The 26,085-nt window shown below is 41.9% G+C and overlaps 1 protein-coding gene across 3 annotated transcripts in view; it reads left to right on the top strand.

Moving 5' to 3' along the window:
* The window catches only part of LOC307003508 (putative G-protein coupled receptor 149), a 34,764-nt gene extending 16,849 nt beyond the window's left edge, over positions 1–17,915 (top strand). For all 3 annotated transcript variants that reach the window (XM_079622019.1, XM_079622020.1, XM_079622021.1), the window contains one exon: positions 15,349–17,915. In XM_079622019.1, the coding sequence (XP_079478145.1) occupies positions 15,349–15,939 (591 nt within the window). In that variant the 3' untranslated portion in view covers positions 15,940–17,915. The remainder of the gene's footprint in view (positions 1–15,348) is intronic.
* The last annotated feature ends 8,170 nt before the right edge of the window (positions 17,916–26,085 follow it).

Below are 26,085 nucleotides of genomic sequence, written 5' to 3'. Positions count from 1 at the left end.
GCCCGCTCTAAAGCGCGCACCGCTGCAGACAGACGCTGTTCTCACAGCAGCTCAAACAGAGCGATAAATAAATGTTTCCCCTACAGCCCCCTGCTCACGGGTGGCTGGGAATGTTCTCAAACCAGTTACCAGGCCCGTTACAAAGCGCGCGCCCACGACAGATAGTCACTGCTTTGACCGCAGCTCTGATAGAGTTAAACATGAGTGTTCACAAATCAGTCTGAGCCCGTCATGAGACACGCTCCACTGAAAATATTAAAGCACATAAAGAGTATGTTTCAAGCACACAACACATGGGTTCCTGGTCCCCCTCCACTAGGTGGCCCCCTCCAAGTTGTCACTATGACTTGCCTGAGGCGAAAGCCTCTTCAGTCAAACCAACACTTAGTATGTGCACAAATCACAACATAAAGGTATCCGGTCCCCCTGTGTTAGGTGGCCCGTCTCTAAACGTGTCAAACCCTAGCCACAAAGCCTCTGGCCTGGCAGGCCATTCCCGGTGTGTTGAGTTGGGTTATAATTACAATAAAGCGAGGCTACCCCCAAAGTTTCAGGCGGTTCTCGAGACTTCGGTGAGAAGCAGTGTGTGTCACGTGCTTCGCTCCAAACTACAGAATCTTTTAGCAAAAGTGGCTATAGAGTTGTTCCCCCCGCGCTAAAACACTCTGGGTTTTACAGCCGTTATTTTCTAGTCCCAAATAGAGACGGCGGCATCAGACCCATACTAGATTTGAGACATTTGAACGGCCGTTCAGAATGTTAACTATAAAACAAATCCTCGCACAAGTTCACCCAGGGGATTGGTTTTTCACTGTGGATCTGAAAGATGCATACTTTCACATCCAGATAGCCCCTCATTACAGGCCATTCTTGAGATTCGCCTTCGAGGGCAAGGCTTATCATTACACAGTCCTACCGTGCGCCTGTCCTTAGCACCCCGTACATTTACGAAGTGCATGGACGTGGCGCTATCTTCCCTGAGACATCAGGGCGTGCACATGCTGAATTATCTCGACGACTGGCTGGTTTTGGCGCAGTTGCGAGCCGAAATGCTAATGCGCAGGAATTTTATTCTCGGCCATTTGCAATGCCTGGGACTCGAAATCAATTTGGCCAAGAGTAAATAAACATTTAGCCAGAATGTGGTCTTTCTGGGCACAATTATAGACTCTACAACTATGAGAGCGCGTCTCACAACAGAGCGTGCGCTCTCTATACAACGCACTCCGCTCAGAGAGTTTCAGAAACTTCTCGGTCTCATGGCAGCTGCATATGGGACTCCTGCATATGCGCCCGCTACAGCACTGGCTCAAACGCCGCGTGCCAGACCATGCATGGCAGTCGGGCAGCATGCGCATTACGGTGAATCACGGCTGTTTGCATACCCTGATTCCCTGGCAGGCTCAGGGCTGGTACCAAGAGGGCATAACCATGGGAGTGGCCTCCAGATGGACAGTGGTCTTCACAGATGCCTTCAACCAAAGTTGGGGTGCGTTACACGAGGGCAAGCCCGCCTCCGGCCTCTGGTCGAGCATGGAGCGGAGCTTGCACATCAACTGCCTGGAAATGGCAGCAGTTTGTTTGGCCCTAAAAGCATTTCTGTCGGACCTCAAGGGACACCACATCTTAGTCCTTAAGGACAACACGTCGGTGGTGTCATACATCAATCGCTAGGGCGGTCATAGGTCGGGCTACCTGTACTCCATGGCGATAGATCTGCTCATGTGGGCACAAGCCAACTTCAGCTCTCTGAGAGCAGCAGATATCCCAGGCATTCAAAATATGGGTGCGGATATGCTCTTTTGAAACAACAGTCCCCTAGGCGAGTGGTCTCTAAACCCTCAGGTGGTTCATCTGATTTGGAGTGTGTTCGGTGAGGCCAAAGTCGACCTTTTTGCCTCAAGAAACAACTCTCACTGGGCAGTGTTCTTTTCGAAGGACAGGAATGCGCTTGCCCATGCGTGGCCCAGCTGCCCTCTGTATGTGTTTCCCCCTGTTTCCATGATCCCCCAGGTCATCAAACGGGTGAGAGAGAGCGGATGCCCAGTCCTCCTAGTGGCCCCAGCCAGACCTTGGTTCCCAGAGATGGTTCAGATGGTGGACAAAGTCCCATGGCCTGTCCCTCTGAGGAAAGATCTCCTCACACAGGCGAACGGGACAATCTGGCACCCCCGTCCCGACTTATGGGCCCTGCATGTGTGGCTCATCAACGGGTACCCCTGGACCTCCACGAGAAGGTTCTGAACACAATTTCTGAGTATAGAGCCCCGTCTACCAGGTGCCTCTACGCTTTGAAGTTGTCAGTGTTCTCCAGCTGGTGCTCGGATAGACCCCAGTCATGCAAGGTATCAGTGATACTCTCCTTCCTACAGGAACACGCTCAAAGTGTATGTGGCAGCCATAGCAGCTTATCATGCTCCGGTGACTGGCCAATCACTGGGAAGGAATGACTTGGTTGTACGGTTTCTGAAGGGAGCTAAGAGGATGAATCCTTCCAGACCTCCCTCTATACCGCCGTGGGACCTCTCTGCGGTCCTTAGGGCCCTGAGGGGTCCACCATTTGAACCGCTTCAGTTGGTTGACCTCAAACCGTTTTCGCTAAAGACCGCTCTCCTGTTGGCACTGGCGTCTATCAAGCGAGTGGGAGATTTGCAGGCACTCTCCGGGAGCGCGTCCTGTTTGGAAGTTGGTATAGGTGACTCTAAAGTCACTCTGAAACCCAGGCATGGCTATGTGCCCAAGATGCTCTCTACACCGTTTAGAGCACAAGTGATTTCACTGTTGGCTCTCCCCCCTTCCGATGGGGACGGGGAAGCTAATTTACTTTGCCCTGTCAGGGCTCTGAAGGTCTATATGGAGCGATCCGCGTCCTATAGACAGTCAGAACAGCTCTTTGTCTGCTTCGATGGCTGCTCCAAAGGGGCTCCTGTCACGAAGCAGAGACTGTCCAGGTGGATAAGTGGATGCCATATCACTGGCATACGCCTCTGTGGGCCAGGTTTGCCCTATAGGCACTAGAGCCCATTCCACTAGAGGTATGGCCTCGTCATGGGCATGGCCCTATGGGTTTCCCATTGAGGATATTTGTGCTGCGGCCGGCTGGTCTTCGCCCTCCACTTTTGTAAGGTTTTACAACATTACAAAGAGGTTCCTTCCCTGCAGGGGAAGGTCCTTTCTGTATGATTAAGACTTGACTAGTCTGGTCTTATCTTTATAATTAAGTCACTATTCATAAGCACACTATCCCTTACTATGAACCAGCCTCTGGCTGTTTTTGGTCCCCATATACATGTATTAGACCCGAAGGTTCTGGTCTATTGGTACGTTATTGGGGGTATGAGCTAGTGGCATCATTATATACCTGATTTAGGCCCGACGGTGTCTGGTCTTATCAGTATATTATGCATATATTTACATATATATGGTATTCTGGCTTGTTTCGTGGACTCAGGGGTCCTGAGTTTCATGTTCGGTCAGTTACTTATGGTGCGGTGTTTTACATGGCGTCCCCACTGCGTATAGCTACGCAATACGATGTGGTGTAATACGCTTTTCATTTTAACCTTCAATAAATCTGAGGAAATGTGGTTTAAAGGGGGACGCGACCAAAGTTTGAGGACCACTGCTCTAGGGGCTTTCGCACGCACCAGATGAACCTTTTCATAGTTCCTAGAACTAATGGCGGAAGCACCCACTTTTTGGCGCGTTTGCACTGCATGAACTGGGAACGAATTTGGTGCTAGGAACTCCTTTTTGGGGAACTAAATTAGCTCCTACTTCAGAACCCAGCACAATAGGAACTACCAGTGATGTAAACACAGGCACCCGCCAAAAAAAGCTGTGTACACACAGTTTATAGCCTATATATTTACTCCACAAACTAACTCTACGAACATGGATAGATGGACCTCTCAACCTGTGACGAAGGACGACCTCATCAGGCAGATAAAACTGGCTGCTTGAGAATCAGCCAATCAGGAGCGCCACTGCGCTCTGCGACTCGCGGAAGAAGACAGTTGAAGTTTCAGTTTCAAGAAAGTTTGGAAGAGAGCGCTGGCGTTGAAAGACTGTGTAGTCTATATTTACAGTTAATATAAGATAGATAGTGTTGCTGTACTTATTTATAAGTTCCTAGAATTGTGTGCGTGCAACTACCAGTAAGTATATTGATGTTTGTTGTTAGTTTTACCTCATGATAATGTTACGCTATAATGGCGAACGGAGCTTTGCGCCGCCAGTGTGTTTAATTGTTGAGAACTAATTGTTGCTCTGCAAGCCTTACGTGTCTCGAATTGAAATAACGTCTGTTGTTCTTGCACAATGTGTAATGTTTATTTTAAGGAGTAACTCTGCAGCTCATAATTATTATATGTTCAGCTGAATTTAGAATATTGTATATTGTTGCAGTTAATGTGCAGCAAATTAATCTTTGAACAGGGATATAGTGTACTTTGCATTTCTGAGTTTTTATTTGCTTAGTAATAGCATTTATTATAACACTGCATTTAAGTCATACATAACAAAATTATAATTTAATTACTTGATTATGTTTGTTTTATTATATACTTGCAAGACATGTAATGATTATTTGACATTTATATAGAGAGTATACATTTACTGATCTATGCCTGTATCTCTGTTTCAGAACCACACACATTTAAACCTTTATATTAATAAACCACCTAAACGGAACATCTTGTCTGCATTCTAATCGATGCCCCCTGGTGGCCACAACCTTTTAAAGACCAGTCAAATTATACAGTCCTTTTCAATCACCAAAACACAACCTTTATGCTAAGGAGAACATCCAATGCTACTTTGAGGGACCAGGTGAAACATGATTATGCATTTCTGCTCAGCTAGCGACATTGGGCATCAACCACACGGCCTGTAATACTTAGATATAACTGTTATACAAAAAAAGTAGACCGTATATAAACAATAACGTATTAGACAGGACTGTTAGACAGATCGTAAACTAATGAAGACGGAGAATGTGAGCACTGTGTGCTCAGGCTCTGGTGTTTTCAGTGCCGTCAAAATAAATGTTACAACAACAAGCGCTGCTTACGTCACTTCAGAGTTCCTACTGGCGGTACGAATGCAACCAGGAAAAATTCCTCCCTAGTCCCTCTCCACCCCTCCTCACATGCCAGAACTAACCAAAAGTCAAGAGCCAGACCCGAACTCAGACAGCCCCTTACCCCACCCATCACGGTCACAGAGCCAGAGCCCACCACAGACCCAGAACCTAAGCAAGAGTCCATCATGAGTCAGAGCCAGCGCCCAACAAGGGACCTGCCAGCATTCCCTGGCTTTGCCTTGGGCTGCCGAGTCCACCTTGCCCGTCAAGCAGTCGGCTCCACCCTGGCTCTTCGTCCCCATGGCTTCACCTGGGACCGTCAACCTTTCTGCTGCACCAGGCTCCCTCATCCTTCCAGCTCCGCCTTGGTCCTCAATCACACCTAGGGATGGGAACCGAGAACCGATTCTTCAGAACCGGTGCCCAGTGAATCAATTCCTTGGAACCGTTAGCATGCCTGCTTAACAATTCCGCGTGTCGGTTCCGCTCGCCTTTAACGGGACGCCACGTTGCTTTCCGACCAGCCATCGCGTGCCGCCTCACACACATTCACTCGCGCACCTGCACAAACACACACACACAAACGCACACATGCTCACACACATGCACGCGCACATACACACTCACTTACTACTAGCGCTCACTCACTCACTACTAGCGCTCACTCACTAGTGCACACACACACTCTCGTGCTCACACACGCACTCTCTCGCGCTCACTCACACACAAATGCACACATGCTCACTCACACACACACTCACTAGCGCTCACACACTATCTCACACTCACTCACACACACCAGCTCACACACACACGCGCGCGCGCACATACTCTCGCTCACTCACTAACGCACACACGTTTTGTTTCAGGTTGAATCCAAATGAGCACTGTTAATATTCCAAAAGGCACAAGCTCTTCCTTGACTGTTTTCAGTCTGTGTTTTTCGTTTTTATGGCAGTTTTAATTATGGCACAAAAATGGCAGTTTTATTTATTTTTTGGTCTGGACCAATGAATGTGAAGGCACTAAGGCACTCTTCTTGATAATCTTTCAAGGCACACACTAGCGTGCCATGGCATACTGGTTGAGAAACACTGCCCTATAGGCTATAGGTCCCTGGACTTTCCTTTGAGAAGTAGCTCACCTACTTTTAGATTTGTTCTGAGGTTGCTAAACATAATGTGTGTATGTGCTCTGTGCTGTGTCTTCTGATCAGATATTAAAGCAAGTTAATACAAACAAACAAATTTGTACTTATTCCCTCACCCAATGAGAATCGATAAGAGAATCGATAAGGAAACGGATCGATAAGCAATATCGATAATGGAATCGGAATCGTTAAATTCTTATTAATTCCCATCTCTAATCACACCGAATCTGCCTCAGTTCTCTGGCATCCTGGCTCAAACTTGGCCGCTCTTTACCACGCCTCTGCCTTGGCCTCCAGGCCCTACAGTTTTACTCATTGAGAGATTTATTTGTGAGGGAATAATTACCTAAAACAAATTTTGGAGTCTTACACACATGATGTTCAGTTAATCTAAGCTGTGCATTGATTTGAACAGCTATTATGGGACTGGATTGATGCAGCGCAGGAGGTGCAGATAACTTAATAAAAAAATGCTGTTTTTGAAAAATGTTCTTGACCCATAAGAAACTTTAAGTTTACAACATTGAAATAAAAGCCTGTAAATCGTGAAATAATGGAAATAATTGGGAATCAAGTTGCAAATAGTACACGTTTTATTGATGTATTATAACTTTTATGTCGTTTTAGTTGTTTGGCTGTTTCCTTATAAAGGTCCAGACAGTTTTTCGTCATGGGTGTTGTGTTTTTTTTTTGTATATGATGTCATTACGTTGCTGTCTTCCTGTCAGCCAATAGCTGCATTGGTGATCATGGTTTCGAGTATCAATATATCTGGCCTTTCCAATGAACCCAAGAATGTGAAATAATCTCAAACAACTTAGTCCAGATATTTTAAACAAATCCACAAATATGTTTGAACCAAATTAGCCAGAGATCAGTTATCATGATTAGAAGATCTAGCATATGTCACATCTATACAGGTGTATTAAGTTAGGTACGAAGAATGGACCCCTGGCCTGATCTCAACTACGGATAACTACTTACCCGCTCTTACCTATTAGATCTGCTTGTGATTTTCCAGCTATTTTTTTTTCTCTCCTTGTGATACTCCAGCAATCCCCTGTAAAATACACTTTGGACAATTATACGTAACTGTCTACTCCCCATAATCCTGTGAAGAGGTGTGTGCTCTCTCTACTATCACGCTCTTGTCATCATTGACTTAGATGACTTCATTGATCACGACTTAGACCTTCAGATCCTCCAGTGGTGATGACCCAGAGTAGGAGGAGAGGTCAGAACTGGTACAGATTAACCTGGGGCAGATTACTATTTCTGAGTATATTGAGAACTCCGGTCATGTTTACTCTTGCAAAAGGTCATCTGTGTAAGATTAATATGAGTTGCTCTGTAAATAGAGATCAGTTGTCTTTGTGAGTAAAGCATTATATGTATGTAGGTGTGATGCAAGATGCATGTGGTCGAGTATCTCTACATCAACACCCCTCACTGCATATAGACCAACTCGCCAGGGAATTATGGGAAACTAGGTCACTCGCACACATAATCATAAACATCATAAAAAGTCGGAGCTTTTTTGCATTTGCCATTTTCTCTGTCTGCTTTTCTGCCTCAACACTGATGTGGTTATTATCCTTCATCGCACCAGTGCCTCTAACTCATCCGGTGGGTAAACTCACATGCAAGTCATACCCTTTCCCCAGTCACACTGTGTCTGACCTCTGATAAGCGTTATTTCATTTGAATGATATGCTGCGTTTGGGGCAAAGCCTGCTGGAGGCACACATCTTAATGTTGACATCTCATTTCTCAGCCTTTATAATGTAATGAGAGAGAAGAAATGAAAGTAGGTAGGGATAGATCCTTATCAACGGCTGCTGTGCTGAATGGTCAGATGAAATCAGTTAAAAATGCTTGAATTATTCACAGTCCTCTGTCAAGCCTGGCATTTCAATCTATTACGCAGCCTCCTTGCCGATTGTCTCTCTTTATTATGAAATTATAATGAGTCAAGTCAAGTTGTCATCATTTATATAGCACTTTTAACCATGTAGATTGTTTCAAAGTGGCTTTACAGTAATAAACGGATTATTTAAGGTAACACAGATTGTTTTGGCTTTATAGCGGTTCTTTAATAAAGATATTTTCCAAAAGATTAGTTTTGATTGATTTACTTCCGTCGCAAGGATCATTAGTTATTAAATTAGAGGCCGCTAAGACGACACTGTTCTCTCTACACAGACTTTAAACGCGAACCTGTAAGTAACGCTGATGGCGTTCACGTGCGCATTAAGAATAAATGCTAGTTATGCGCTTTTGATTATATGTGCACAGGTTTCTAATTCCCTACAAACCAAGCCTTAAACTACTTGTCTGGCCTTCAAATTTTTATACAGAATTGTATCACTTCGGGGTAGATGGGCGAAACCGAAATTATCCCGACAACGCTTTATCTGTGGTAAAGGCTCTTCACAGGGGAGAGACTAGTTGGCACTTCAGCACTGCGTTGTCATCGGGTCCAGGCGAAGGTCCTTCGTCAGATCTGGATACAGCCTGGATCCGGCAGGCTGCGGGAAAACTTCAGGATTAACAAAGACACTAAAATTAGCGTAGATGCCATTCTTCTTATGATGTAACGAGTACATCAGGATTTATGGGAAGTGTTCCCAGTTCCGGCTGACGCAATCTATGCAGCCTAACATTGAGTTTAACATTATAGAAGTCTATAATGTATTATGTGAATGCTAAGTCAAAGAGATGTGTCTTTAATCTAGCTTTGAACTGACAGAGTGTGTCTGCTTCCCGGACAATGGTAGGAAGACTGTTCCAAAGTTTTGGGGATAAATAGGAAAAGGATCTACCGCCTAGCAGGTGATTTTGATATTCTAGGTATTATTAACTGGCCGGAATTTTGAGATCACAATAGACGTGAAGGACTATAATGCGTTAAGAGCTCGCTCAAGTACTGCAGAGCTAAAACATTTAGTGCTTTGTAAGTAATCAGCAATATTTTAAAATGTATACATTGTTTAATAGGCAGCCAATGCAGTGTTGACAGAACAGGGCTAATATGGTCATACTTCCTGGTTCTGGTAAGAATTCGAGCTGCTGCGTTTTGAACTAGCTGCAGTTTGTTTATTAAGCGTGTAAGGCAACCACCCAGTAGAGCATTACAATAATCGAGCATTGAGGTCATGAACGCATAAGCTAATTGTTCCGCATTTTTCATTGAGAGCATATGGCGTAATTTAGATATATTTTTAAGATGGAAAAATGCGGTTTTACAGATACTAGACACGTGACTTTCAAATGAAAGATTGGTATCAAAGAGCACACCCAGGTTCCTAACCGACGACGAAGACTTAACAGAGCAGCCATCAAGTGTTAGACAGTATTATAGGTTATTACGTGAGGACGTTTTTTGTCCAATAATTTTTCAGAATTGAGTAGTAGGAAATTACTAGTCATCCAATTTTTTATATCAGCTATGCATTCCGTTAATTTTGTGAATTGTTAGGTTTCGTTAGGTGTTGAAGAATATACAGCTGAGTATCGTCTGCATAACAGTGAAAGCTAATTCCATGTTTCCTAATGATATCTCCTAATGGTAGCATGTACAGAGTGAACAGCAGCGGTCCTAGTACTTAGCCTTGTGGTACGCCATACTGAACTTGTGATCGATAAGACATCTCTTCATTTACTGCTGCAAACTGATAACAGTCAGATAATGTTACGTTCCCCAGCTCCGCTGTTTGTTTATATGAGTTTGAATGTCTCTCTGTTTAATAAACATACCCCTTTTTATTTTGATACGAGCTGGTCTGTGTGCGTCTCTCCTTTATGTTAAGGGTGGTGTCCGTCCGCCCGTAACAGATAAGTATGATTTAAACCATGCTAGTGAAATTCCACTAATGCCAACATAATGTTCGAGTCTATTTAAAAGAATGTTGTGGTCAATAGTGTCAAATGCAGCACTAAGATCGAGTAACACCAATAGAGAGATACAACCACGATCGGATGATAAGAGCAAATAATTTGTGACTCTAATGAGAGCTGTCTCGGTACGGTCTAAATCCGGACTGAAAATCCTCGCAGATATCATTTCTTTCTAGAAAGGAACACAGTTGTGAGGATACAAATTTTTCTAGTATCTTTGACAGAAAAGGCAGATTCGAGATCGCCCTGTAATTGACTAATTCTGTTGGATCAAGTTGTGTTTTTTTAACAAGCAGTTTAATCATAGCTAGCTTAAAGGTTTTTGGTACTTATCCTAGAGACAAAGACAAATTAATGATATTAAGAAGAGGATCTATGACCTCTGGATGCATCTCTTTCAGTTGTTTAGTTGGTATAGGGTCTAACATACATGTTGTTGATTTAGATGAATTAACGAGTTTGCAAAATTCTTCCTCTCCTATAGCAATAAATGAATCGAATTTTTCCTCAGGGAGACTACAATGCACTCCCTGATGCAATACTGTAGTAGCTGGTTGCATAGTTATAATTTTGTCCCTGATATTATCAATCTTATAAGTGAAGAAGTTCATTACTGCTGTGTTGCTTTGAAACTTCTGGGTTTGAAGCTTTCTTTTTCGTTAGTTTAGCCACTGTTTCAAATAAATACCTAGGATTATGTTTATTTTCTTCTAATAGGGTTGAAAAATAAGCAAATCTAGCATCTTTTAAAGCCTCTCTGTGTGCAATTGAGCTCTCCTTCCATGAAACGTGAAATACTTCTAGTTTTGCTTTCTTCCAGTTGCGCTCCATTTTTCTGGCTGCTCTCTTAAGGGCCTGAGTGTGCTCGTTGTACCACGGTGTTGGACTATTTTCTTTAATCTTCTTTAAGCGCAACGGAGCAACTGTGTCTAAAGTGCTGGAAAAGAGAGAGTTAAAAGTTTCTGTTGCAATATCAGGTTCTTCTAAGCTATCTGGGTTGTAGAGATGATGAAACTGATTAGGAAGATTATTGATAAAGCAATCTTTAGTGGCAGAAGTGATAGGTCTAGCATATTTATAACACAGAGTTGGCTTTGCAGCCTTGGCTGAATGTAATTTACATGAGACTAGATAATGATTTGAGATGTCATCGCTCTGCTGCAGTATTTCAACGGCATCAACATCTATTCCCTGTGATAGTATTAGATCTAGAGTATGATTACGACAATGAGTCGGTCCTGACACGTGTTGTCTAACTCCAATTGAGTTTACAATGTCGTTAAATGGCAATCCCAATGCATATTTTTATTATCTATGTGTATAATAAAATCACCAACAATTAGTACTTTATCTGCAGCCAATACTTATTCTGATAGAAAGTCTGCAAATTCTTTGATAAAGTCTGAATGGTGCCCTGGTGGCCTGTATACAGTAGCCAGCACAAATCTCAAACGTGATTTATCATTTACACTAGATATTGTTATATTAAGCACCAACACTTCAAAAGAATGATATTTTAAACTAGACTTCTTAGTAATTCTGAAAATATGACTATAAATTACACCAACACCTCCCCCTTTGCCTTTCAGACGATGTTCATGTTTATAACTGTAAACTTGGGGGGTGGACTCATTTAAAGTAATGTAATTGTTTGGTTTTAGCCAGGTTTCTGTCAAACACAGCACATCTAGGTTATGGTCTGTAATCATATCATTAACAATAAGTGCTTTTGATGTGAGAGATCGAATATTCAGCAAACCGAGCTTTATCATTTGTATTATATCTTGAACATCAATTAAATTTTTACCCTTAGATGGGTTTGGGAATTTTTTGTATTTTCTAATTCGAGGAACAGACTCTATATGATGATATCTAGGTGAAAGAGTCTCTATGTGATGGAATTTATCTGACTTGAGTGACTTTAGACAGCTAGCAGATGGTCGGTTAAGCCAGTCTGTCTGCTTCCTGACCTGAGCCCCAGATTGTCATGGTTGAGCTCTAAGACTATATGCCATATTACTAGAGAGAAGAGCAGCACCATCCCAGGAGGGATGAATACCATCTCTTTTCAACAGGTCAGGTCTGCCCCAAAAACTTTTCCAATTGTCTATGAATTCTATATTATTTAGCGGACACCAATTAGACAGTCAGCCATTGAGTGATGACAATCTGCTAACTATCTCATCACTCCTGCAAACAGGAAGGGGGCCAGAGCAAATTACAGTGCCTGACATCGTACTTGCGAGTTCACACACCTCTTTAATATTAATTTTAGTGATCTCCGACTGGGGGAGTTGAACATCATTAGTGCCGACATGAATAATAATCCTAGAGAATTTACGTTTAGAATTAGCCAGCACTTTTAAATTTGCTTTGATGTCAGGCGCTCTGGCTCCCGGCAAACGTGACTATGGTGGCTGGTGTCCCTATTTTCACGTTCTGTGTAATAGAATCGCCAATAACTAGGGCACATTCAACAGGATTCTCAGTGGGTGTTTCACTGAGTGGGGAGAACCTGTTTAATATTGTAATCGGAACGGAAGAGCTGTGTTTTGTCCTGCGACTATAGCGTTGTACTGTCACCCAATTGCCCTGCTGCACGGGCTCTACTTCAGCCGGAACCGAACAATGTACAGGGTTCACTAAACTAGTCGCATCTAAAGCAGTATCTAAAGCCCTTGCACTTTTACTATCCTCAATTAAAGTTTGGATGCGTGTCTCTAGTTCTGAAATCTCCCTGCATTTATCACATGTAAATCCTGTGCTGACAGAGAAAGCTATGTTATACATGTTACATGAAGTGCATGTAACAATAAGAGGAGAAGACATGACTTACCGTGTTTGTTGACTGGCGCGAACAAATTAAATAAATAAAAAGCGAACTGATGGCACGCTAACAGACTAGTGAAATACAAGCGTTTTGTGCTAACAATGAATTAAATTGAAGCTAGCAATCACAGGTCAATATAAGATGTTGAATAAGTTATATTTAGCTTAAACAACGGTGAATGATAGTAAACAGAGATTCAAAACAGAAAGATATACGAGGCTTACAGATGCAAACCAACTTAGCAGCTCAGCAACTCAGCAGTATCAGCAGGGCAGACCGCTATGACAACTCCACTAAACTTAATTTCTCTGTAGTGTGACGTTATGTGACTGAAGTTACTGAACAGAGAAAGATGGCACAATGGCGCTATGGGTGTATGGAGTATGGCGAGATATTTTGAAGAATGTCAGTAACCAAACAGTTAACTGGTCCCATTGACTTCCATAGTGTATATATATTTTTCTTACTATGGAAGTCAATGGGACCACTTAACTGTCTTGTTACCGACATTCTTCAAAATATCTTCCTTTGTGTTCAGCAGAAGAAAGAAATTCATACAGGCTTGAAACAACTTGAGGGTGAGTAGCCTATGACAGAATTTTCATTTTAAAGTGAACTATCCCTTTAAGGCCCAGACACAAGTTTCACACTTGTAACATTCACATGTTAAGCATGTTTTGTTGACTTATGGGTTAGGCCTACTGATGTTCTGTGATTTTTAAAAGTAGCCTCAAATAGGCCTGCATAAAGTTGGAAGTTATTTGCTGTTGCAAAGAATAATTTATGAATGCACTTCTTTAAAAAAATGGAAATAAAATACAATATTAAAAAAATATTTACATTTTATCAGTTGTTATTGAAATTCATCATTGTCTGGAACACACAGAAGATGGCATTTACTGCCGAGGCGTGTGTGGGTTAGGGCAGGCGGACGGGATTTTGGGGAAGGGGGGGCTCGGCTGTCCTTGCCTACTCTAACTGTACGTTCACACCGCCGCCGGCGAGAGCGGCAAAATTCGCTCTCGCCGCCCTGCCATCGACGCCGTGAGATTCGGGGACGGTCTGACGCTCTGACGTATATTTTAGAATGCGTGATTTTTTTTAAACTTTATTTAAAGGAGCCGCAAAGCAAATAAGAACTGAACATAAATCAGTATCCTATTTTGTGCATTCTGGCCACACGTAGGGTATAAATTAACCTATTAAAATATTTTAAATGTGAAAGTAACAAAACACCAACAATTTCAGACACCTTTTACATTCGTCGTTCTTTTTATTAATGTCCCTGTATGTAAACAGGGACACGTCGTACAATAACGGGAAACCCGCAACAGAAATGATTAACTTTTCCTCCATTTTGCTGAGGAACTAATGTGGTCGGAACCTAAGTTTACAGGATTGTGTTCTCTGTTATCCTCTCAGGCGGAGGACTTCTACATTCCGATTGGTTGCCGCTGGTTGCCGCCGAACCGTGTCATAGCTTATTACCATAAAGTTGACTTGATTTCAACTCTTCTCGCCGCTCTCGCCGTCCAAGACGCGCCGCGCCGCTCTCGCCGGAGCTCGCCGCCGGCTCTCATTGAAAATGAATGGCTTCCGGCCACTTTGACGCTCTCGCCGCGTGCGGTGTGAACGCACAGTAAGGGGAGGCTCACATTCACCCAATTTGAAAAACCCTGATCTAGATCTATAAATCTAACCACTTGAACAATGTTATATATTTTGTTGATTTGTGTACTTACATTATCCCAAATGTTTGTAAGAATGTTTAAATCTTAATTTAAGATAAATAAATTAAGAAGTAATCAGTTTTAACCAGGACACAGACCATCTTTGCATCACCTATCAATGACATCATACCCGCGCTACCCTTGATTTCTGGTTTTATTTTGTAGAAACCATGGAAACACCAAAGATGCTTTAATATATAATGTTTTATTAGACAGGTGAGCAACTGATTGGATACATTAATCGACAGAAAGAAGAAGCCGAAGTGGCGTCTGCGGCATAATATTAGCAATATTGGCGTCTCATTAGCAATTGCTCCAGCGGCCTCGTTCCGCTCCAACGGCTTTCGTAACGTTAATAAATCTATAACACATTACTGGTCATCCATGAATATGATTTCCGCCTGAGTCCCATCATATTCTCCACTGGCTGTAGAGGTGAGGACAACAACTCCCATGATTCCACGAAATCAAGCTACGCCTTTGTTTTGAATGAACGACCTCTGTGTGGCGAAAAGTTACATAGTGTGCCTTTAACTTGTACTACTCAAATTTAAGTTTTCAGTTGATTTTCTTCATCAGTAATTAAATGGAGCCAAACATATCACATTGTTTGGCTTGAGTTGACAGCATGTCTATTTGTCTTTTTATTTCTAAACAGAGATCCACGGCTGGGTTGGCCATTCCATTGTGTGCCTTCCAGGGCACCGTTTCCCTCCATGCCCCCACAGGCAAAACACTGTCGCTCTCCACCTATGAAGTCAGCAGCGATGGCTTAAAGATCTCCTCCAACAATGTGAAGAAAATTGAGGTGTACCGTTCCAAATCGGTGGGTCATGAACCTAGTGCAGAAGAGCCCAACTCCAGCACTGGGGGTGGGGGAGTTGGAGACACAAATGTAAAAATCCACCTGGAAGTTCTGGAGATCTGTGACAATGAAGAGGCCATGGACAGCGTCTCTATTGTCTCCAATATCAGCCAGTCATCCACACATGCCCGCTCGCCTTCGCTACGCTACTCTCGTCGTGAGAACCGCTTTGTGTCATGTGACCTAGGCGAAACAGCCTCATACTCCCTGTTGATCCCCACGAGTAACCCGGACACGGACAACATCAACATCCACATTCCGGATACGGTAGAAGCGCACAGACAGAACAGCCGGAGACAGCACCAGGAGGCTGGAGGTTACCAGGAAGAGATACAGCTGATCAATGAAGCCTATAGGAGGCAGGCAGGTGATCAGGGGAACTGACATAACCAGATATACCAGGCTATGCCAATGGGCTGAGAAGTCACAGGTATAAAAGTATAGAATGTTCGGATGAAAGATTGTGACAAAAGCTCATAGTGTTGCAAGTTCAGGGTAGATTGAAGCACCCAGACCTAAAAATCTGTTTACCATCTAAGCACAACTAGAGTAGCAGCTTAATCAGAGGTTGCAATATGAAAATCCAGTTCAAGGAACCACAAAAGTGGCATTAATCTGCCAAGCTGTCTTTAGTAAGCAATTGTGGGATAAAAAATCGGCTGGAAGCATGATGAGATATGGTAAATGCTTTTACAATTAAAATGCAAGGTTAGCATGCCACACGAATAGCTGGAGGTTTGGAAAGGGGAGTGATTTATCAGGCAAAGTGCAACTAAAATGTGCTCAGAGGTGCAACAAATTTCAAGATGAGTCAGATTTGCCCACAATTTCAAGCCTCAGTGAGGATAGATCACACGGCGGTAATGTTGACTCTTGGATTATTTGAAGTGGGGCTACCATGGTATGAATGAAGCACTGGAGAATAAGGCTGAAGTCCTTGAGTGGTTGAAAGTGATGTGAAATAAAGGTTATTGGGTACAAAGGAGGAGAAATGGACTCACTTCTCTGATGTTCTTTCATTTATTGAATACAAATATAAGTGCGTAGAAAGAGGGGCTTGAGGAGAGGGTTGAAAAGGGAAGGATAAGTAATGTGTATGTTCGTCTGTTAAGATGGACAAAGAACAGGTTTCCAAGGGCGTGGAAGAAAGAAAAAAAGTTAAAATAAATACATTTTAGTATTCTAGCTCAGGCTTAGACCATGAAATACTGAAATAAAACATTTCAAATGTGTATATTGTTAATCATTGTTTTTTTTTGCATTTTTGTTTTTTTATTTTTTTATTATGTTTTGCATAACATAATCAATGTGTATTAACTTCGTTATCTCGTGTGTGGGACTAGTTAAAGGAATATTCTGGGTTCAACAAAGTTAAGTGAAATCGACAGCACTTGTGGCGTAATGCTGATTGCCATAAATGTAATATTTTGTAATGAACAAAATGTGTTAGGATTATTTTTAAGTAGAACAAGTTAAGCAGTGTGAAAAAAATTCTGTTACAAAAAGACTTCTGTTTAAATTTATATCCAATTTTACAACTTTGTTGCCATGACAACAAAAATGATAAGAACAACATGGAAGCTGAAATAATACACACATTTAAATGAATAATTAATGTTAGTGCTTTAAAAAAAATTACAACCTTCACATATGCGTCTAAATCCTCCAAAATTGGGCTCTATTCACTTTCATTGGAAGAGCTTCTCAGTAACCTTGATTATTTTTTTCTTTCTTTCTTTTTTTAAAAGAAAACTAGAAAAGTGTGGATATTAATTAATTAATATTATGCCAAAAATGCTGTCAAAAAAGCTTGATTTACATTAAGCCAACAATATACCTTTAGTTGCCATCTTAGTATGAGTGTATGTAAATGCTGATATGCTTGCTTCTGTATGTGTGGGTGTTTGTACATCTTTGTTGTAGTACTAAACGCCTGAACTTACATTCTGCTTACATTCCCGGCTTGACTGTTGAAAAAAGCAGCAAGAAAGAAATTCTGTCAATGGAACATTCCACAAATGTAGATGTGAGTGTGATGCATGGGCCTATTTTATGTGTTAATGTGTGTGCAAGTGTGCTCATTTTTGAGCCACTTAGGAATCCTTTCCCCCATTTTCAGTGCACTGCATTTGCAATCAGAAATGTGGCCCTGGCCACTTGCTTGCATTTAATACTGGCATAAATTCAGCTCTGAAATGGAACATTCATGGATGATTCAATAGATCCCAGTAAAATGCAGGCATGATTACGTTGTTTTTCATTTGAGCTCTGCCATATCAGTGTGTTGAACAACTATTTAAAAATGAGAAAATTAAATACAAAGGCCATTCGTGGAGGCTCGTGTAGCTCTAATAATTATTTATAATTTACTGTAGACATTATTTATTATTATTTTCAAATGTGAAAATACATGTTTTTAAATACACGTATTGCATATTCAGAATAGTATATTATTTGTCTTATTTGTCAAACAACAAAATAGCTGAGGCTTAATGCTATATTATTTTCATCTATCCAGTGTTCTCATTAAATATTTATTCACAGAAAATAGCCTCATTTAAGAGTGTAGATGGGTTAATTCCCATTTGTGTACCACAGCTCTTCTTTGAACTGACTCCCATGGTCTCTGTATAAATTATCCACATCTGCAAATGAGACAGAAATCCCCATGTCTGGATACTTAATGATGTTTTTAAGAAAACATCTCTTGCAAATTATAACTTACATTTTATGTAGCAGCAAAAACAGCTCAATATCTAAAGCTTTTAATTAATGTTTTTTATTTTATATATTATTTAGCAAATACATGTCTGTGTTATGTAACGTGGTAGTGGAAATAGCGCGAAGAGAGGATGATGATAATAGTCTTTAATGACTGAACCCGGAGAAAACCACACTTAACATTAACGTGAACGGACAAAGACTGCGGGAGAACACATGGTCTAAATACACAGAGCAAACAAAGGAACTTAAAGGGATAGTTCACTTTAAAATTAAAATTCTGTCATCATTTACTCAACCTCAAGTTGTTTCAAACCTGTATTAATTTATTTCTTCTGCTGAACACAAAGAAAGATATTTTGAAGAATGTTGGTAACCAAACAGTAGACTGTACCCATTGACTTCCATAGTAGGAAAAAAAAATACTATGGAAGTCAATGGGTACAGTCTACTGTTTGGTTACCGACATTCTTCAAAATATCTTTCTTTGTGTTCAGCAGAAGAAATAAATTAATACAGGTTTGAAACAAATTGAGGGTGAGTAAATGATGACAGAATTTTAAAGTGAACTATCCCTTTAATTAGATAATGAACAGGACACAGGTGAAAGAAATAACTAATAAAACAGATTGGGGAAAACTTGGGCTACATTTACACGTGGACGGCTATTTTCATAAACGGACATTTCACCCCTCTCCGTTTTCAAAAATAACATTGTGCACACCTGTCAGTTTTCAGAAAAGTGTTTTACACGAACCCATGTATATGCTGTCAAGAGCATGCCAAACCTGTTGGTGGCAGAGTTACGAGAAGCTCAAGCCAACATTAGCCAATCAGAATCCTGAAAATAATCACATACTGTGACGTCGGCTGCCTAAAACTCAGTTCCCTTTCGAACGGTCACGTTCGGATTGCGTAGCTATACGCAGTGGGGAAACTCCTTTTCCTCGATTTACTGAAGCTAAAAATGTAAAACGCATTTTAGCAGATCTTACTCCTTCAGCGACAACTTTCATGTCTCTGAAACCCTCTTAAGCCTTCGCCGTCGAACAAGCCCTTCAGCCTAAGCGAGCAGCATTCAACGGGCAGCCTCTCCCATCGCAGCATCTGAAAAGGAATGGCTGGGTTCTATCGACTCAATCGGCTGCCAGCGTCTCAGTGAGAGGCGAGCACCTTACTCTGCATGTGTGGGTTCTTCAGTTTCCACAACGCTCTCCTCCATGGACGGCGCGGCGGAAAAGGTTTATGAGTCATTGCCGCACCTCGAAGAGGCTGTGGCCGCTCATCTTTGCCCGACCACCGCTGCTATCTGGCAAAGTAGAGTGGTTCATCCATCCAAGCCATGCCGAAACACCTCAGCCCTCGCCGGACGCGCTTACTCTGCCTCCAGTCAGGCTGCTTCGGCCCTGCACACGATGTCTGTGTTGCAGGCTTTCCAGGCCAAACTGTACATGGTGGCTCAAACGCAGAGGGCCGACCCATGCATGGCAGTCAGGCAGCCTACGCATCATGGTGAATCATGGCTGTCTACGAACCCTGATTCCCTGGCGGGCTCGGGACTGGTACCAAGAGGGTGTGACCATGGGAGTAGTTTCCAGGAAGAAAGTGTTTTTTACAGACGCATCCAACCAAGGTTGGGACGAGGGCAAGCCTGCTTCCGGCCTCTGGACGAGCACGGAGCAGAGCTTACATATCAATTGTCTGGAAATGAAAGCAGTTTGTTTGGCCCTCAAAGCTTTTCAGTCAAACCTCAGGGGGCACCATGTCTTAATCCGCACAGACAACACGTCAGTAGTGGCCTATATAAATCATCAGGTCGGGCAACCTGTACGCCATAGCGAGAGACCTCCTCTTGTGGGCACAGACCAATCTGAGTTCTCTGAGAGCGGTGCATATCCCAGACATTCAGAATCTGGGTGCGGATATGCTCTCACGGGGCAATGCGTTTCCCTGCGTATCCCCCCGTTTCAATGATCCCCCAGGTCATAGAAGGTGTCAGGGAGAGCGGATGCCCAGTCCTTCTGGTGGCCCTGCTCTGGGAATCCAGACCGTGGTTTCCAGAGCTGGTTCAGTTATCGGACAGAGTCCCCTGGCCTGTTCCGCTGAGAAAAGATCTCCTCACACAGGCAAAAGGGACGATATGGCATCCGCGTCCCGACTTATGGGCCCTCCATGTTTCGCCCCTAAACGGGTACCCAGGGACCTTCCTGAGAAGGTTTTGAACACTATCACTGAGACTAGGGCCCCGTCTACTAGGGGCCTGTATACTCAGAAGTGGTCGGGGTTTTCCAGCTGGTGCTCGGAAAAGCTCTTTGATCCAGGGTCATGTGAGGTATCCGTGATACTCTCCTTCCTGCAAGAGGGCACGGGCCGCTCCCCGTCCACGCTCAAAGTGTATGTGGCAGCCATTGCAGCTCATCATGCTCCAGTGGCTGGCCAGTCACTAGGAAGAAACGACCTAGTGGTATGGTTTTTAAAAGGAGCTAGGAGGATGAACCCCTCCAGACCTCCATCCGTGCCACCTTGGTACCTCTCCACGGTCCTTAGGGCCCTGAAAAGTCCTCCTTTTGAACCGCTCCAGTCGGTTGATCTTAAACCTCTCTCGCTAAAGACTGCTCTCCTGATGGCACTGGCATCTATCAAGTGAATGGGAGATCTGCAGGCCCTCTCTGTGAGCCCTTCATGTTTGGAGTTTGGATTGGAGGACTCCAAGTTCATCCTCAAACCCAGACATGGCTATGTACCCAAAGTGCTCTCAACACCGTTTAGAGCACAGGTTATCACGCTATTAGCCATTCCCCCTTCTGCTGAGGATGGGGAGGTTAATTTGCTCTGCCCTGTCAGAGCACTGAGAATCTATCTGGAGCGTTCTGCGTCGTTCAGACAATCAGAACAGCTTTTTGTCTGCTTTGGTGGCCGATCTAAGGGTTATCCAGTTATATTACTAAGCAAAGACTGTCTAGATGGATTGTGGATGCCATATCTATGGCATATACCTCAGTGGGTCAGGTTTGCCCTATAGGTATCAAGGCTCATTCGACTAGAGGCATGGCCTCGTCTTGGGCTTGGTCCTCTGGGTTTTCCATTCAGGATATTTGTGATGCGGCCGGCTGGTCCTCGCCTTCCACATTTATGAAGTTTTATAATATGGAGGTACCTTCCCTGCAGGCGAAGTTATTTTCGGTATGATCAAGGCCTGATGGTGTCTGGTCTTGTCTACAAATTATGTCACTGTGCACAATCACATTACATTATTATAAAACCCGCCTTTGGCCGGTTATTCTCCATACTAATAGACCCGACGGTGTCCAGTCCTACTGGTATATTATGTTGGTTAGCTCTGACATATACATATATATATATATATATATATATATGTTACTAGACCCGACGGTGTCTGGTCTGGTAATTATATGTTTGGTTTCTGGCTTGTTCTGTGAGCTCAGGGGTCCTGAGCTGCAGCAGGCAACCATGCTACTTATAGTGCAGCGTTTTACATGGCGTCCCCACTGCATATAGCTACCGCTCCTTGCCGCAGCACAGCCAATGAGTGAGCCAGACACTCAATGTGCTAGCTGTGCAGTTGCAAAATGCGTTTTACATTTTTAGCTTCAGTAAATCAAGGAAAAAGAGTTTCCCCACTGCGTATAGCTACGCAATACTCGTTTCCTACTCTCAGGGAACTGAGGTTACGATAGTAACTGAGTAGTTTTTCTCAGTTTACATGCAAATGTGCAAACAAAGTTTTCCAAAATCTCCACTCTGGCCGGAGTTTTTTTTAGAAAGAATCGTTTTCAGAGGCGAATTCTCCGCTTGCGTGTAAATGAAGGGAAATGTCTCCGTTTTTCAAAATAACCACGTAGGCCTACGTGTAAACGGGGCCTAGGTCACAGGGAAACACGACACAGAGCATACGTAACAGTCAGTGAGAAAGTGTTTATTAATTGTAAATAATGATTAAAGCTTAGAAAAAAATGTGTCATGTAGCCTAAGTGTTAATAGGGGAGACTGAGGCCAGTTGTCACATAGTTTATGTCTCAGTAATTTAAAAGGCTTTCCATTTTTAAAAAGAGGTGCACTTAATTGAATTAAATGTGCACTTGTATTGTACTTAAAATCTTTAAAGTGTTTTTTTTAAACTGCACTTACAGATAATATAGTATTAACAAAAATAAAAGGCCACAAATCTAAGGTATTGTTCACCCAAAAATGAAAATTGTGTCATAATTTACTTACCCTTAAGTTGTTCCAAACCTGTATGAGTTCACAAACAAAACAAAACAAAACAATTTGAATTACTCTGTTTGTAAGAGAGGCATGTTGCATTGTCTTGAACTGTTGCATGTTGTGTGTGTGTTTTGTGAGTAGAATAGAGTAAAGGACTCATAGTTTGTGAAATTGTGTGTAAGCAAACTGTAAAAGAAAACCTGTAATATAAATTAGCTATAATAAAAGCTATAATATATTTACATTTAATTGCAATTAAATACATGTGTGTGTTAACATTTAAGTGCCTGACAACATTACATTCTGTTAAGTATATTCTTTAAAGTTAGCTTTTTTTTTAATAGCATGTACTTCTTTTTCACAATAGGGTAAATTTAACAGCACATTTTTCTTTTCTTAGAACTGTCTTAATTAGAATATTTTTGTGAATTATGTTATCAAAACTATAAACTGTTTTTAATATTCTGGGAGTGATAACCGCAGCACCTGAGACGAGCCGTTGGTTTTGTTGACAGAAGAAACAACGGCGCGTCTCAGGTGCTGCGGTTATCACTCCGCCCAAGTAGCAGTGCTTCGCCTTCAGAGAATATAGTTCCCAGTATTTATACGGTTAAAATATGTCTGTGTCTCATGTGACTTTGTTTTTTGTACACTCTGTGACTATACAAATCACAACATGTAAATAGGAAAATGTTTGCGTTATTTTGTCACTTATTTGGATTAGTATGCTAGCTAGACTTATAACACGCACGGAGATGAAAAAGGTATGTATGAACTTATCTAACTCTGGGGGATAAGGTGAATAGGCTAAAGTCCCAAAAAGTCGGAGTGTTCCTTTAAAAGACTTTTTTACAAGTAGGCTACCTTTATTATCCAAAGGACTCTCTAAATATTTCAGAAATAGATAGATCCATAGGCAGTAAAAGAAATGGACACAGCGACCCCATAGAGTTCAACAGAGAAAAGTGAAGTCAATTAGAAGCACTCACTTCCTGATGGCTGAGCGTTCTGCGCAGGCTCAAACTAAGCTTGATGACGTAGATGTGACGTGAGCAACCTGTCTGACAGTTGTAAGTCTGTGCCAAGAGAAATCTGAATCATTCCTTTCCGAATCTTGCAGAGAAGGAGAGTGTGAGGAGCTGTCCATGAGCTAGCAGCAGGAGCAACTTTATCACTCTCTATGGGCTTCTCCCTTGACTTTATGCATCCACGTTCCCCCAATTGCCTACGAGCTTCTCCTCCTGTCTATACGGTAATTTCTCTACTGTGCGACAGTCGCGTGGTTATGACGCAATCGTTAGCCTATTTTTACAAAACCAGCTTCAACGAGGCCATAATATACAAGGTAATGGAGCATTTTATACATTGTTATGTTCCTTTTTAAATAAATAATGGACAAATGGGTTCTTTAAACGCCTCAGATGTAAAGTTATTCGCTGTCAAAGTGAATGAGAGTCAATGGAATGCTAACAGCAGGTGATGGCTTGCTAGCCAGTGGCTGCCCCCATGGAAGGTACGCTTTCCGGGTGCTGGATTACCCCCTTGTCTAGAACAGTGGATCTCAACCAAGGGGTCAGGGCCCACTAGGGGGCCTCACTATGACTTACAATTATCTAAAATAAGACTAAACAAGAATTAAAATAAGCTAAAACAACCAAAATTAAGATGCTTCCATCATGTTAATTCACCTAATCAACAACTGTATTTTTTCATTGAAGAACCATTGCTCCCTGTCTTGGAAAACATGGGTATTGTGGTAGCCTATTAATCAAATCTTAAAGTGCCCCTATTATGCTATTTTAAAGGTGTGGTTGATTATGATTTCACTTTTATAACTTTAGTTAGTGTGTAATGTTGCTATTTGAGCATAAACAACATCTGCAAAGTTACGCTCAGTCCAAAGCAAAGGGAGATATTTTCTTTTAAAGAAATTGCTTTTTAAGGACTACAACAAACGACTGGTAGGTCGACGGTTGCTCACCCTCAAAAAAGTGACAATTTTAACATGCTATATAAAAATATCTGTGGGGTATTTTGAGCTATTACTACTTCATATACACACTCTGGGGACATCAAAGACTTATTTTACATCTTATGAAAATGGCATTATACCACCCCTTTAAAGGCTCCTAATTTTGTTTTGGATGTCTCCTACAACAGGTTTACATGCATAAAAAGTAAAAAAAATAAAAAAACGTTTAATTTTCTCATAATATACATTGTGCATCACCACATTGTTCAATAATTCTCAAACGACTCGGATGAATCAGTCTCTTTAAACCCCTCCTTTCCAAGAGCCTGCTCTGCTCTGATTGGCCAGATGGCCCAGTCTGTTGTGATTGGTCTACCGCTTACAGCGCCTGTCGGAAGCTAAACTGTCATTACCGTAAATGAACGTCAGCTCTGTCCGGAGGCTTCCTACAGTTCAGCGATTAAACTGTAAAGACAGTAACGATGACGTCGATTTTACTATATCAATCTGAGCGCGAGTCCAATTATGAAACATTGGAATAACTAGTTATTCAACCCGAACCGCTATTGCAAGGACGACTTCAACAGGACATTTCTCAGTGATCCGCTACTCAGTTTGAGGTACATTATGAGACGTTTCATCTGTAATTCCTCACCATCAGCATTGAAGGAGTCGTTCACTTTAAAATGAAAATTACCCCATGATTTACTCACCCTCAAGCCATCCTAGGTGTATATGACTTTCTTCTTTCTGACGAATACAATCAGAGTTATATTAATAAACACCCTGACGCTTCCGAGCTTTATAATGGCAGTGAATTGCAACCATTTGTTTGAAGCTCAAAAAAGTGCATCCATCCATCATAAACGAACTCCACGCGGCTCCGGGGGGTTAATAAAGCTCTTGTGAAGCAAAGCGATGAGTTTATGTAAGAAAAATATTAATATTTAAAACTTAAACTTTTTACTTTACTATAAAATAAAATAACTAGCTTCCGGCCGAAAAACAAAGCCATATGAAGTGGTTCAGTCCAAATTTTCTGAAGAGACATGATTGCTTTATATGATAAACAGATTTTATTCACATAAACATTAATCAACGCACTGCACCGCACACATCAGTTATGGTAAATGGGAACCAATGAGGATCATTCTCGTGTGTTATACACAGCACGTTTGAGCTTCTGCAAGAGCCAATAAGGTTTGTTCCTGCACATCAAGTACGGTTGACCTTCTGTTTATGTTCGCTGATCAATGTTTATATATGAAATAATGAATAAAAGCCTAAATTCAATCTGTTGATGACATTTTTTCCCTTAATTTTTTTGGGTGTTTTTTTTTTTTATAAATATATATAAAGAGTATACATTTTTTATTTGAATATTGTTGTGGACAATGTGGGGGCCTTGGAGTCAAAAAGTTCTAGAACTATGTTTCAAAATCAATCAATGCTATTTTTAAAGTTTACACATTTTCTTGAAAACACAATTCAAGGTGTGAGTGTGTGTTTATGGTAGAATGCGGACATAACAAGTGAGAGAAAGAGGAAGAGAAAGAATGGTGGGTGTAGGTTCATTTAATAATGCAATACATATTTCATGACGGGGTCTG

The sequence above is a fragment of the Phoxinus phoxinus genome (assembly GCF_949152265.1).
Source record: "Phoxinus phoxinus genome assembly, chromosome: 8".
In the NCBI taxonomy this organism is placed as follows: domain Eukaryota; kingdom Metazoa; phylum Chordata; class Actinopteri; order Cypriniformes; family Leuciscidae; genus Phoxinus; species Phoxinus phoxinus.
This window is presented reverse-complemented; position numbering and strand designations above follow the sequence as displayed.